The 14,355-nt window shown below is 41.4% G+C and overlaps 1 protein-coding gene across 2 annotated transcripts in view; it reads right to left on the bottom strand.

Moving 5' to 3' along the window:
* Positions 1–14,355, bottom strand: part of EPRS1_1 (Bifunctional glutamate/proline--tRNA ligase) — a 38,911-nt gene that overhangs the window by 16,294 nt on the left and 8,262 nt on the right. For both annotated transcript variants that reach the window (XM_051216984.1, XM_051216985.1), the window contains exons 6-11: positions 14,077–14,344; positions 13,032–13,203; positions 11,940–12,064; positions 10,193–10,575; positions 5,685–5,891; positions 4,796–4,954 (exon numbers count right to left, since the gene is read on the bottom strand). In XM_051216984.1, coding sequence (XP_051065612.1) covers positions 4,796–4,954; positions 5,685–5,891; positions 10,193–10,575; positions 11,940–12,064; positions 13,032–13,203; positions 14,077–14,344 — 1,314 coding nt within the window. The remainder of the gene's footprint in view (positions 1–4,795; positions 4,955–5,684; positions 5,892–10,192; positions 10,576–11,939; positions 12,065–13,031; positions 13,204–14,076; positions 14,345–14,355) is intronic.

The following is a 14,355-nucleotide window of genomic DNA, read 5'->3' as shown; positions in this document are numbered from 1 at the left end:
ATCTACCCGTGATTTAGCTAACCTGATATGGTGAACCAGGCAATGGCTTGGCATGTGTCATACATTTCCTACCCACTTGAATTATTATCCTTATGATCCTTCAACATCGACTAACTTACCTCACTTGTTGGGAACACCGTGAGAAGAGGGTAATAATAACATCGCAGCAACGCTGTATAAATATGTGTGGAACGTATTTAGATTATGATGAGCAAAATGCTCGCAAATGTCCTGGTACGGCCGAGGGTGGGAAAAGTGAGCTCTTTTCTCTTGAAATGCTCGCACATGGCCACGCGTTTACAACCACTGCCACGGAAATCCTACTCAATACATTCTCGTGGCGGAGATGTTGTTTACGAACTTGAGAGGACGAAAACAGAATGTTCAGTGCTTCAACCGAGCTGTTTATTTATTTATTTATTTGAACACATGAATATTGGTACAAGAGAGCGCCAATATATATGCGCCACACAAAACAATGAGAATGCGAAGAGAAATAGAAAAAAAAAAGCTAAGGAGCGCAAAAAGAAAAAGAGAACAATAACGAAGAGATTGGTGTAAGGTAGTATGGTAGAAATGAGGGAACGGAAAGGTACAATCAGAAGAAATCTTTCAGGTAAGGGAGACATAACCACTTTTTATGAAGAAAGTAAAAGAAGGTTACAGCAGGATCGCCACTGGCTTCTATTCTGAGCCATATCTGATAACGTCTCTAGCCACTGTGTAGCACCATCTCTCGGACTCCAACCAGGGAGCCGTGAAGGACCGACAGAAGCCAGTCCTTTGCAGCTTTCTTTCATACCACGACACCATGTCATATACTGACCACCTCTCCGCTTTTTCCAACCAGTCCCAGAGTCGGCAAATAATGCACGACGTGGAATTCTCTGGGACGACATTCGTAGAACATGTCCAAGCCACCGAAGTCGGTGTTTCAAGATGGTGACACCAATTGAATTATCATCTCTGTGCCCGAACACACGATGCCGAACCTCTGCATTACTGACATGGTGTTGCCACTGGATGTCAGCAATCCTTCGGAGACAGCGATGAGTCGTCTAACGTCCTCAACTCGGAGAGACCAGGTTTCACAAGCATAGAGCAAAACTGCTCTCACCGACGCGTTGTAGATCCGACCATTTACAGCCAGACAAACATCACGAAGGCGCCAAAGGTGGCCCAGATTGGCATAAGCCGCTCTGGCTTTCACTATTCGTGCATGGATCTCATCACTCACACCCCCACCAGCACTTATGCAGCTACCCAGATACACGAACTTCTCGACTACGTCTATCTGCTCACCATCCAGGGTGAGTACAGGATTGGAATCCTGCCAGTTTTGTAGAAGTACTTTGCACTTCGAAGGTGCGAAGCACATACCATACCTACGGACACTGATTGCCAACTGATTAAGTGCGGATTGCATGCCTTGGGCATTATCGCACAGTAAGACTATCATCCGCATATCCAAGGTCGAGAAGTCTTTCCCCAGGCAACAGATCTACACCACCATTACTTACATTCATCAGAGCTGTTTCTAGAATGTCATCGATGGCAAAGTTGAAGAGGAATGGTGAGATTGGGCAACCCTGCCTAACCCCACTGCTCGAATAGAACAATGGAGAGAGGTGGTTGTATGCCCTCACTCTGCCTGAGGTGTTTTTATATAGGGCTTTTAGGATGTTAATAAACTTCTCAGGCACACCCTTCTTCAATAGACAATCCCAGAGAACAGTCCTGTCCAACGAATCGAAGGCAGCCCTGATGTCAAGAAACACTACGATTGTTGGCCTTTGATAAGTATGGCGGTGTTCTAACATTTGGCGGAGGGTGAAGATATGATCAATACATCCTCGACCAGAACGAAACCCAGCCTGCTCCTCGCGAGTCAATCTTTCTCGGGTTTTGAACAACCTACGAAGTATGACGGAAGCCAATAGCTTGAACGCAATCGGAAGTAGACTTATCCCCCGATAGTTGTTACAGGAACGACGTGAACCCTTTTTAAAGATAGGGACAACTATCGACTCATTCCATGACGTTGGTACACTCTCTAGTTCCCAAAGCTTTGTAAACAACGCCGTCAATTCCTTAGTCAAAAAGTCACCACCATCTTTAAAAAGAGCCTGAGGTAAGTCATCTGGGCCAGGTGATTTGTAACGCTTGAAGAGTTGGAGTTCCTTGCGGACTTCCTCCTCGTTTGGTGGATCAGTCGTCACCGGCCATGGAGGGCAGGACAGTCTGATCGATGTTGCCGGAGCAGCAGGCCAGTTGAACTGCCCTTCAAAAAATTCTGCCTATCGTCCAAGACGTCGATGGATGTTAGTGATTGGCACCCCATCATCCTCGCAGATTGTTTCACTCACACCGGACTTCTTGCTGCCAGTGGCTCGGGTGAGTTGGAAGAGCTTCCGGTGATTACCAGATGCCGCTGCTGCTTCCAACTCATTAGCACGCTCCGACCACCAGGCTTCTCGGTCCTTACGCAAGCTTTGCCCAGTTTCCTTACGTAACATCCTTCGTTTATGGTCAAACTCACGGTCACCCGGAGTAGACCGACGGGCTTCAATGAGTTGTAAGGAGCCAGAAGAAACCCAGTGCTTAAAAGCGGGACGTTTCGCAAACCCACAACTGACTGTACCCGCCATTTTCATGGCGTCATGCAATTGCAACCAATGCTCATCTATACTTTTCGGTGGAGTGGTAGCTAGCCTAGAGGCTAGCTCGGTTCGATACTTATTTGCAACAGAAGTTGCAACCAGCTTGCTAACATCAATCCGTTGATGGCGGTCACTTCGTTGTCCACTGAAAAGTAAGGTAAGATTGGCGCAGACCAAGGCATGGTCAGAGTCCAGATAGGTACTCCAAAAGGAGCGGCAGTCTTGTACACAACCACGCCAGCGGTAGCTGATCGCGATGTGATCAATCTGAGTCCAGGCTTGAGATGCAGAGGGAGGACGCCAGGTGGCACATCGGCGATGACTGTGCCGAAAGTTAGTGCTAGCCAGAAATAGGTTGTGGTCTGTGCAAAGTTGTAGTAGACGGTCTCCGTTATCTGACCTGCGACCAACGAGTCCACATCGGCCACCTAAACGACTCTCTTCTGTGCCTAGACGCCCGACTTGAGCATCTAAGTCTCCGGCTAGTACTACAATATCTGTCGAACGCACTTTCTGGAGAAGAACAGATAACTGGTGGTAAAACTCATCCTTGATTGCATCCGGGCTGCAATCTGTCGGGGCATAGGCGAAGATGACGAAAAGACATCGTTTCTCACGCCGATTTCTTCTCACTTTGATGGAACTTTCTAATCTAACAGCACATAACCGACTGTTAATGGGGATCCAATCGATTAGTGCTGCCTCAGCTCTAGCGCTTAGTGCGACACCAACGCCAGCAAGACCAGACGAAGATGCTACAGGGTCCCCGGATAAGCGCACGTAAAACAAGCTTTTCGAAGCGACAGATGGAGATCGAATTTGTAGTACTTCACCAGAGTCTTGAATACGGGTCTCGGATAGACAACAAACATCAATATTAAGACTTTCCAAAGACATAGCCAGCCCTATCTGTTGTCCGACCTGCATAAATGTGCGAACGTTGAAGGCAGCCAGTTTGAATGGTGCACGTGGTTTCAGAAAAACTGCTTCAGTTCTCGTATTCGGTGGTAACATACAATTTTCAACCGGACAGCGACTCGAGAGCGTTTAGATACAGTCGAATTTCCACCAAAGACGAGCCGCTGTATAAGTATAAAGGAGGGTGAATAATGTGGAAAATAATAATAATAATAATAATAATAATAATAATAATAATAATAATAATAGCAACAATAATAATAATAATAATAATAGTATTAATAATGACAATAATTGTAATGATAATAATTTGAATCAATTGATTGTTTTTCGAAGCGAGAAAAGTAATTTCCATAGACATAAAGAGTTCATCATTTGTGTGTGGGCTGTGATACTGCCCGGGTGCCCAAACCGAAGCAGGTGGTTATCTTAGGGGCCACACCCCGAGCCTTTGACCTAAAGGTCTAACCCACAAGGCAGTGGAGCGTCGTAAGGAGATGCGATCCCATGGTAGCCGGTGACCAAAGATTGGTTCATACGCCATTTGTTCCCTCAGGATACTGGAGCCCATGTGCACCATTGGTTTGTGATCCGGTTAAAGCGCCGGACATTCACTTTTCGTCCTCTCATTTTCGTAAACAACAACCCCGCCACGAGAAGGCAATGAGTAGGACTTCCCTGGCAGAGGCTGTATACGCGCGGCCGTGTGAGAGTATTTCGAGAGGGAGAGCGGACTCTCCCCTCTCGGCCGTACCAGGGCATTCGGGGGCTGTTGGATATGGAGGATCCACCTAGGGGGGTTGGAAGACCCTGATTCCAAACCAATGGTGCACATGGGCTCCATAATCCTGAAGGAACAAATGGCTTATGAATCAGTTGTTGGTCACTGGTTACCATGAGACTGCATCTCCTGACGTTGCCCCACTGCTTTGTGGATCAGACTTTTAGGTCGAAGGCTCGGGGTGTGGCCCCTAAGAAAACCATCTGCTTCGATCTGGACACCCGGGCAGTATCACAGCCCACACACAAATCAGATGACTTGTGCGGTGTATATGTATTAGTAGCCCCTTTGTACCAATATTTGTGTTCAAATAAATAAACAAATACCAAATTAGTAGATAAAAGACAAGGGTTGTAACCAAACAGAAACGAGCTGTACAAACGATAGTTTAATGCGGTTGAAATAACAAAGAATATTTTTTAAAGAAGTTACTTACCTTTGAATATTTATTAACATATAATTTGAAGTCATCATCTTTGCCCAAAATTGCTTTATTTAAAAGATTATCATATGTTAGACAACTGACTGGAATTAATGGAAGGTGAGAATCTTTAGGATCTGCTAGCCAAGTGATTTTGAGTGTTTTCTTGTAATCCTTTTAAATAGAACACAAATAACAAACATATTAATGTGAAAAGCAGGAAAGATACATATATGCAATGTAGTATGTATGTGTGAATGCTTTATTGATGGTAGAGGATGAACATAATCAACCCTACACTTCTGGATGTATTTAAATAAATGACTTTACTCAATCTTAAAATAAAAAGTTAAAAGTGGATGTCTATATACTTGAGTAATTTTCTTGTACCTACATTACTAAAATTTTGAAGCCATCTAAGACAGAATATATATTTTTAAAAATGGTTCCTACTGAGTTCGAGATCAGTCAACAATTAGTTCATCAAAACATTAACGAAGCTCACTAATAGGTATTGTAATTCAATTGCAGTGTCAATTCACAATGAGTTCATTAATTATAGTGGAGTATAGTTAAGTTTACGGAAGCGTTTTAAAAGATATCTTTAACGTTGGTCACAGAACATCTGGTTGTAATCAAAAGATAAGCAAACATATAGGGATTCGCCTGTACTCAGTCTTGTACCATCAAAGTTTTAATCTTGTGGAGATTGTAGAATTCTCCGTTTAAATTAGGAACCGATTTTGGATAGACCACTACTGAAAACATAGAAGTACTAGACAGACGTTTCTTTCTAGTATGAAACTCATCAGCATTACTGAACATTCGATCGGTACTACATGAGAAATGTTGATGAATTATCCACATAAGAGTTTAATTATACATATTATATAATATAACTTACAGTATCTTCCAAATTAAGGCAAGCATCAATGGATACTATTAATTGGCCTTGTTTATGTATATCCATTATCCGAAGATTACCCCAATTGATGAAGGTTACATTCTCACCTTTTTTAAAACATAATGCATCGGCTTGCTCAACAAACACTTCTGGACCAAGTAAGATTGAACGGTATCCAAGTGATTCGTTTTTCGGGTGGATTTGTACCTGAAATTTTAATTTTGAAAAAAGTCTTGTACCTCAAAATATTTAATGAGTTGAAACAGTTTTTTAAAAACCTGAAGTTTTGATAACTCTATGATCAGTAAACTAAGTGTTCATTGTTATATGGACGCCGTAAAAGTGGATGCTTACTTAATACGAAGCAATACCCCGACCGTTGTTGCTACCTTGACGTGGTGGTCGGGCTTGCCTATCGTGATGAAGCAACCGAGCTATACTGGCTGGAACAACCGTTCCTCAAGGTCCTACCATGTCAGACAGGTCGGTTGAAGAGCGGTAAGACTAAAAGCAACAAACCCAAGGTCCGAAGGCGAAGTCGTACTGCTGACTGTACAGAGGTGTGACAGCAGTAAGGTGTTTCCTTCAGACAACCAGCATGACAGCGATGCTGCCTTCCCACAAGGAGGGATGGGGTTAGAAAAGGTCGACCCTAAAAATGCACACCTCGCCTTATCCCACGGATATCCGTCTCCGGCGGTAAGGTCTCAATAAGTACGGAGCTAACACAAAAATTACCTATAACAAGGTCGTGTGTGACCGACCTCAAGCAGCTGTCCCTTGGGCACTGCGGTCACGCTCTCAGTTCACTAAGACCACCTTTAATCCAATTTCCTTTTCAGGTACCTCCAGAACAACCCTTCCACGGTGTGGGCAACCGGGAAGTGATAACCGCCCTCATACTTCTAACAGCACTCAAGACCACTGTATTCATAATCAACCTCCCTCTTCAATTCCTATTATTCCTCCTACATCGACTTTCAACTCTATATTTCCTCTCTCGGCTTCCACCTCAAGTGTCACCGTAGCCAACGATTCTAGTGCGCAAAACACTGTCCCAGGTCTACTGAAACCTCGCTCCAAACTACACATTGGAGCCTTCAACGTACGCACCCTATGTCAAATCGGTCAGCAGGCTTCCTTGGCTAAAACCCTAGAGTCTCTTTCCATTGATGTATGCTGTGTCTCCGAAACACGCATACAGGATTCCAGTGTGGTCATTCACTTGACCTCACCTCGGCAAGACGGAGAGCCAACGAGATACACCCTTCGTGTGTCTGGTGACCCGATGGCAAGTTCTCGTGGACTGGCAGGTGTAGGCATAGCACTAAGCATGAGGGCCGAACAAGCACTGCTAGAGTGGATCCCCGTCAACAGTCGTCTATGTGCTGTTCGGCTGAACGGCTACGTAAGAACTCGGAAGGATAGGGACACACGTCGTTGCCTTTTCGTCGTTTCTGCCTACGCTCCCACTGACTGCAGCTCAGATGAAGTGAAAGATGAATTTTACAGAAAGCTGTCCGAACTTCTTCAGAAAGCTAAACGCTCAGACATAGTACTCATAGCAGGTGATTTTAATGCTCAGATAGGCAGTTTAAACCAAACAGAAAGGCATTTAGGTGGATATTTTAGTATTCCGACACAGCGAACAGATAATGGTGATCGTCTGCTGCAGCTATGCTCAGACAATCGTTTATTTTTAGCAAACACAAATTTTAAGCATAAGGAGAGACATCGTCTAACGTGGCGACCCCTACACCAAACCAACGATGGACTCAAATAGACCATATTGCCATCAGTCATCGTTGGAGAGGGTCGGTAGAAGATTGTCGCTCATTCTGGAGTACCTGCTTGGACTCCGACCATGCCCTAATACGGGCACGCATCTGCTTGCGCCTCACTGGACGCAAAAAGCCACATTAAAAGACCCGTTAGAACTGAGTTGAGTAACGAGAAAACCAAAAGTAGGTTCCAGGAACAACTGAGGTCACACTTAGGTAGTTGTGAAGACGAGGCTGACCCAGATGTTGCTTGGAAGGGCATACAATCAGCTGTGGAAACAGCAGTGACATCTATTAGTGACTTAAACCACAGAGTTACAAGGAACCAGTGGATTTCTTCAAGGTCTGTCACACTGATGGATTCTCGCAAACTCGTCCCATCAGGTTCTGAACATGATGAAGAGCGTAAACAAATCAGATCTAGGTTAAGAAAAAGTCTAAGAAACGACCGTGAGCAGTGGTGGGCAACGAAAGCAAAAGAGATGGAAAAGGCGGCGACTATAGGGAACACAAGACAGCTTTACAGACTAATAAAAGAAACTGGAATTAATAAGTCAAGTGTAAGTGAGATTATTTCGGAAAAAGATGATACTCTCATCTGCTCCCAGTCCAGACGTTTAGAACGATGGGAGGAACATTTTAGAGAACAGTTCAGCTGGCCTTCAGCTACTCTACAACTACCCTCCATTCCCAGACAAAGTGAATGGAACATTGAAGTAGGTCCCCCAACTCTTGCTGAAGTTGAGAAGGCTATAGTTAATCTGAAACGAGGAAGGGCAGCTGGTCCAGATGGATTGGCTCCAGAGGTCTTTAAGGATGGTGGTCCAATTTTAGCGATTAGGTTGACTAATATTTTAGCTAAAATCTGGGAGTTAGACGTTATTCCATCTAACTGGTCACAATCACTTATCGTCCCAATATATAAGAAAGGGTCAAAATCATCCTGTGACAACCACAGAGGGATTAGTTTAACAAACATAGTATCTAAAATACTGGCCTCGATAATTATCAAACGCCTAACTAAGACTCGTGAACTACAAACACGAGAGAACCAAGCTGGCTTTAGACCTGGTCGTGGCTGCATCGACCACATATTCACCATTCGTCAGGTTCTAGAACACAGGCATACCTATCGGCGTCCGACGATGATGGTCTTTCTTGACTTAAAAGCAGCATTTGACTCTGTAGACCGCGAGACTCTGTGGCAGTGTCTGTCATTGAAAGGCGTACCTCAGAAGTACATAAACCTTTTGAAGGCTCTTTACTCGAACACTACTAGTCGAGTCAGGGCTTATGGCGAACTGTCATCTACTTTTGCAACCTCAAGTGGTGTCCGTCAAGGTTGCCCACTTTCTCCATTTTTGTTTAACTTCATCATACACCTATTGATGGAAATAACACTCTCGTCGACTGAATTCTCGGGTATTGATCTCCTTTCAGGAGGTCCACTTATCGACTTAGAATACTCAGATGACATAGTCCTGTTTGGTGAAGACGCTGATACAATGCAGAGTCTTTTGGTAGCACTAAGCAACAATGCCAGAATGATTGGAATGCGCTTCTCTCCCTCTAAATGCAAGCTGCTGCTTCAGGACTGGTCTGCGTCAACACCTGAACTAAGGATAGGGAGTGAAGTAGTCGAAAGCGTTGACAACTTCACTTATCTTGGAAGTCTGATCAGCCCTAATGGGTTAGTGTCTGACGAAATCTCAGCACGGATTCGAAAAGCTCGCTTGGCTTTTGCCAACTTATGTCACCTTTGGCGGAGGCGAGATATCCGTCTATCAATAAAAGGACGAGTATACTGCGCGGCTGTTCGTTCTGTTTTAATTTACGGCAGCGAAACATGGCCCTTAAGAGTAGAAGACACCCATAAGCTACTAGTATTTGACCACAGATGCCTTAGAAATATTGCTGGCATCTGCTGGGATCACCGGGTAAGTAATAGTGAGGTTAGACGCAGGGTATTAGGGAATGATGGTAAATCAGTTGATGAGGTTATGAATCTTCATCGACTGAGATGGTTGGGCCACGTATTACGTATGCCTGAACACCGATTACCGCGACGTGCAATGCTAACCGGTGTAGGGGATGGTTGGAAGAAAGTTAGGGGCGGCCAAACCAAAACGTGGCATCAGTGCCTGAAGTCACTAACTTCTAGTCTGAGCCATGTTGGTAGATGCAGACTACTTGGTTGGGGTCCGCGTGACTTTCGTAACCAATGGTTGGAGACCCTTGGTGACATGTCTCAGAATCGATCACAATGGCGTCGGTGTATACACTCTCTATCTTCTCTTAAACTAAGAGATTAAAATTGCTTCACATCTTTCTTTCTACGAACTAATTCTTTCTTCCTATACTATATCCTTATTGCAATCTTTCTCCTATATATTACCACCTTTGACCTAACCACTCCTATGAATCCGGTGTTCATCTTGCTGTGCTAATGAGGTATGGCAACCTGGGCCGATGCATACATGTGCCTGGTCCTACGTTGTAGCTGACTGACTGACTGACGAAGCAATAGTATCAGGTTTTATAGAACTTCGTATGGAGTTTTACTGCAAATAGCCAATTACATACAGATTTTTATTCAAGGTTACTCAAACCACTGTAAATAAAGAGTGTGGATTCGGGATCTAATGAGTGGGAATGCAGTGCCCAAACCACATAATCTAAGATAACACTACAAAGGCTGAAGTTTCATGAATCGTCAACACAACTGACCTTTTTCTCAGTATAGCCGGTTTGGCCATGAACGTGAACACGAACTAGACCAGGAGGTGTACCATTATGACCCATATATGAAGAGTCCAGTAAGAGAGCGGTAGTTCTTGGCGCTACAGGCTCAATTATTTTCTTATTAAATGACCAGATTTTATCCCATTCCATCAAAGCAGAAGATCGACTAGACCCTTGGGCCAAAATAAATTGACGTAATCCTTCAGCGGTCATACCACGACGAAGAATACCAGAAACTGTAGGCATTCTTGGATCATCCCATCCATCAACAATTCCTTCTTCTACAAACCATGCGAGTTTACGTTTTGACAGGACTGTATTTTGTAGAGCAAGACGACTGTAGTCGATCACAATTGGACAACGTATACCTAGCATTGGATCAAAACAGAGCTAAAAGTTATTAATATATTTAACAGCAAATATCATACAAACTTATGGAATAATACGATGTGCTGCAGCAAATTACATCACAAAAGTGGTTGTTTGTCAGATATAATGAAGGCCATTATGGTAATTAGTCATTATATGGACTATTTCAACACTAGGTTGCATATTGTTTTGTTTTTGATTTTTAATATGCAATTCCAGTCTATAATTTGCTTCCATATTGATTTATCCAATAGTTACATAAAATAGTACCACTTAAATAATTACGACACAAACTGGTATGAAATTATGCTATACCGGTTCAATTAATTAATCGAATCAAATCATCATCACAATGTCAGTCAGTCGGTCAATCGGCGATAAGCGTGGGACCCGACATAAGCTTATGTATCCCTACGTTACTGCACTACATCAGTACAAGTCAGTCAGTCAGCTACAACGTAGGACCAGGCACATATATGCATCGGTCCAAGTTGCCATACCTCATTAACATAACAAGATGAACACCGGATTCATAGAAGTGGTCAATTCAGTGGTGGTGATATAAAAAATAAAGATTGCATATAAGGATATAGTACAGGAAGAAAGAATTAGTTCGTAGAAAGAAAGATATGAAGCAATTTTAATCTCTTAGTTTAAGAGAAGATAGAGAGTGTATACACTGACGCCATTGTGATCGATTCTGAGCCATGTCACCAAGAGTCTCCAACCATTGGTTACGATAGTCACGCGGACCCCAACCAAGTAGTCTGCATCTACCAACATCAGTACAAAGGAATGAAATTATCGAAATGAATACCAAAGAAATATAAGTAACAGTATCAATGATAGTAGACAAAATTAGACACGAAATATGATTCCAGGAAGAATGAGTGAAGAGCATAAAACAATTTTGAAACGCATAATTAGGGAGTGAATGCATCGGTGCCGTTGCGATTGCTTCTCAGCCAATTCGCCCATGGCAATCACCCTAACTCTAACCGAGTAGTTCGTATTTATCAACATGATTCAGATCAATGACTTCATAGATTAACGTCATGGTTTTGGTTTGCTAATCCTACCTTCTTTCTAACCTCAAAGTCCTTTTTACCATAAAATGTATGGTATTGTGGTTATAAGGTGAATTTATTACGAAAATCTATAAACTTGCTTTTGTATCTAAACGACTCGGTTGACTGACATTAAGTCCAAGTTCTGAAGACTTCTATAGATGATTTAAGCAGTGAAAATAAAAATACAAACTGTGCATTGGCATAAATTAGAAGTCTTTTGAAGGGGATAAAATTATTCAATGAGCAAGAAAAGTTTTATTAGTTTTCTTTTAGAAAAAAAGTTGTTAGCTTACCTAAACTTTTACATATCCATGCATACTGTTCATTTCTATCATTATATTCAGATGTTCGTAAAGCGTGGGTTACGCCTTCAATACTATCCACTATTGGGCAAGCAAAATCATACAACGGATACACTCTTTTGAAGGAAAGAATAACAGGTAACAATAAAATATTTTATCCGTTTTTTCTGTGATGATTATCAACATGTGATTTAAAGCCAATGTGAAACATACCCATAAATCTGGATACGTTCAATGCGAACAAATGAAAATAACTACTGAGTCGAACTTCTGAAGACTTCAGACTACAAGGATGGTAAGAATTGAATCCACTAGATTTCATAACAGCTTGATGTATCAAACACTATCTCACTTATCATTAGCTTACTTCGTAAGGAAAACTATATTACTTTCATTAGGATAGCTGTCGTTCATTCAAAAATCTGAAATACTGATTTTATTGAAAATCTTTAGCATTAAATACTGGAAGAAATTCGATTCTCGACAAATAATTTGCATATACACAAACAATACCATACAATCACTTTCACTAATCTAGTTTCGTCAAATAAATGTGATAATGAAGTATTCTCTGAATGTTTTAATACATGAAACAAATTTTAACGAACAAATAATATGTTATTATGGGCCCTGATGAAAGCGATATGGTTCTAAAGGACAATGACCATTTTAACTGTTGTGAGGGATTAGTCTGTGCTTCATAATACTTATCCTTTTTGTCAACTATAATACATCACAACAGTAGTTCTAGTCGTAAATTTAACAATACTGCAGAATGCTTTATACTCTTATTCGTATTAAATAACTACATTCCTTATACTGATTACTTATCTTACACATTATAGTCCTAAGAAAGATGGTAACGTCGTTCGATATCACACAGACTACATATAAATTGATACAGTCAACATGCATACAAGTGCACTGTCTACGAAATAGACAATTTTTTAAATATTTAACCACCAGATGGAAATTATTTTATACTATGATGAAATGCTTACAGAAAGCAACACTACACCTAAGACGAAAATATAGAAAACCGTATTTTAAAAGTGACGTAGACACGTTTATATATTAGCTTACTTATATTTAGAACCTGTCCGAACATGGGGTTCTATTTTACAACGATATATTGTAGGATCACGCAAAGCACCGTTATTAGAAGACATATCAATTTTAGCACGTACACAACATTTTAGTCCTTGTTCAGTTCCCTTTTTCATTTCTTCCCACCAAGCCAAATTTTGTTCGATAGCTAAGTGATAAATTACAGGACAGAAAGTAAAATTTTTAAAACTTAGATTGGGCTATAGCTAAATAAACCAAACCGGCAGATTTCAATCAGAAAAGTAGTCAAGTAGTTAATCACATGAAACACAAGTTACGAAGATCAGACTGGATATAAGCGACTGAAGTACCTAGAAAAATGAACTAAGATTTACTAAATACCCATGTCATGTTTTCCCTATTTGTGTGTTTGAGCGGCAGTGTTTATTTACTCCTAATTTACATAGGATGAGTGGCACTCGAAGACAAAGCACCTTAAACGAGAAACAATAGTCTTTTCAAATGATCGTTTTCAACATGAAACTAATTATTTTAAATCGAACAGTACAAATTATTATGCACAGTTGAAGTAGATTTTCACGTGGAACAAGTTATGGTGAATGGCGTACAATGAGATGTGTATTGCCGACCTTTTCGAAACTACACACGTTTAGGGATACAACAGGAAAATAATTCAGCAAACTGATTCCACCTAAAACTAATGTGATGAAAGAAAACAATGGTGAAAACCAGCCAATGGAAATTACCCACATGCACTACGTGACGGCGCACCTAAGTTGTCGTCCAAATTTATCATACTACGTTTAACTCGTTTTACCACATTGAAAGTGATCTTTATGTGGAGAAAACGAAATTTACTGTAGTCAATAGTCAGAAAACTGAAACTTGATCAAAAAAGTTAGATTACCTAGTAAATCAGTTATAAATACTGTTAGTAAACAAAACTTTGGCTGATGTTTGTATAGCTACTACTACTATGTATAAAACTAGATTGCTGGAAACAATTTGGGCAATATACTTTTACAGAGACTTTAAAAGAATTCAAAGAGATTACTCTTACAATTATCTCTACAAGCAGACATTTGGCGTGCTTCCCTCTGTACACGAATAGTTTCCATGTCTGTGTTATCAACATATGCTTTGCCTTCCTTGATTAGTTGTTCACACAGTTTTAACATCTCGTCAAAATGATCAGAAGTTGACGATATGGTATCCCATGTGACACCGATTCGAGGAAGATCTGAAAGAATCGACTTTTCAAAGTATTCTTTTTCTTTATCAGGGTTAGTATCATCAAAACGTAATATCAAACGACCTTTGAAAATATCCTGGAAAGAAA

Source organism: Schistosoma haematobium, chromosome 6, assembly GCF_000699445.3.
Source record: "Schistosoma haematobium chromosome 6, whole genome shotgun sequence".
In the NCBI taxonomy this organism is placed as follows: domain Eukaryota; kingdom Metazoa; phylum Platyhelminthes; class Trematoda; order Strigeidida; family Schistosomatidae; genus Schistosoma; species Schistosoma haematobium.
This window is presented reverse-complemented; position numbering and strand designations above follow the sequence as displayed.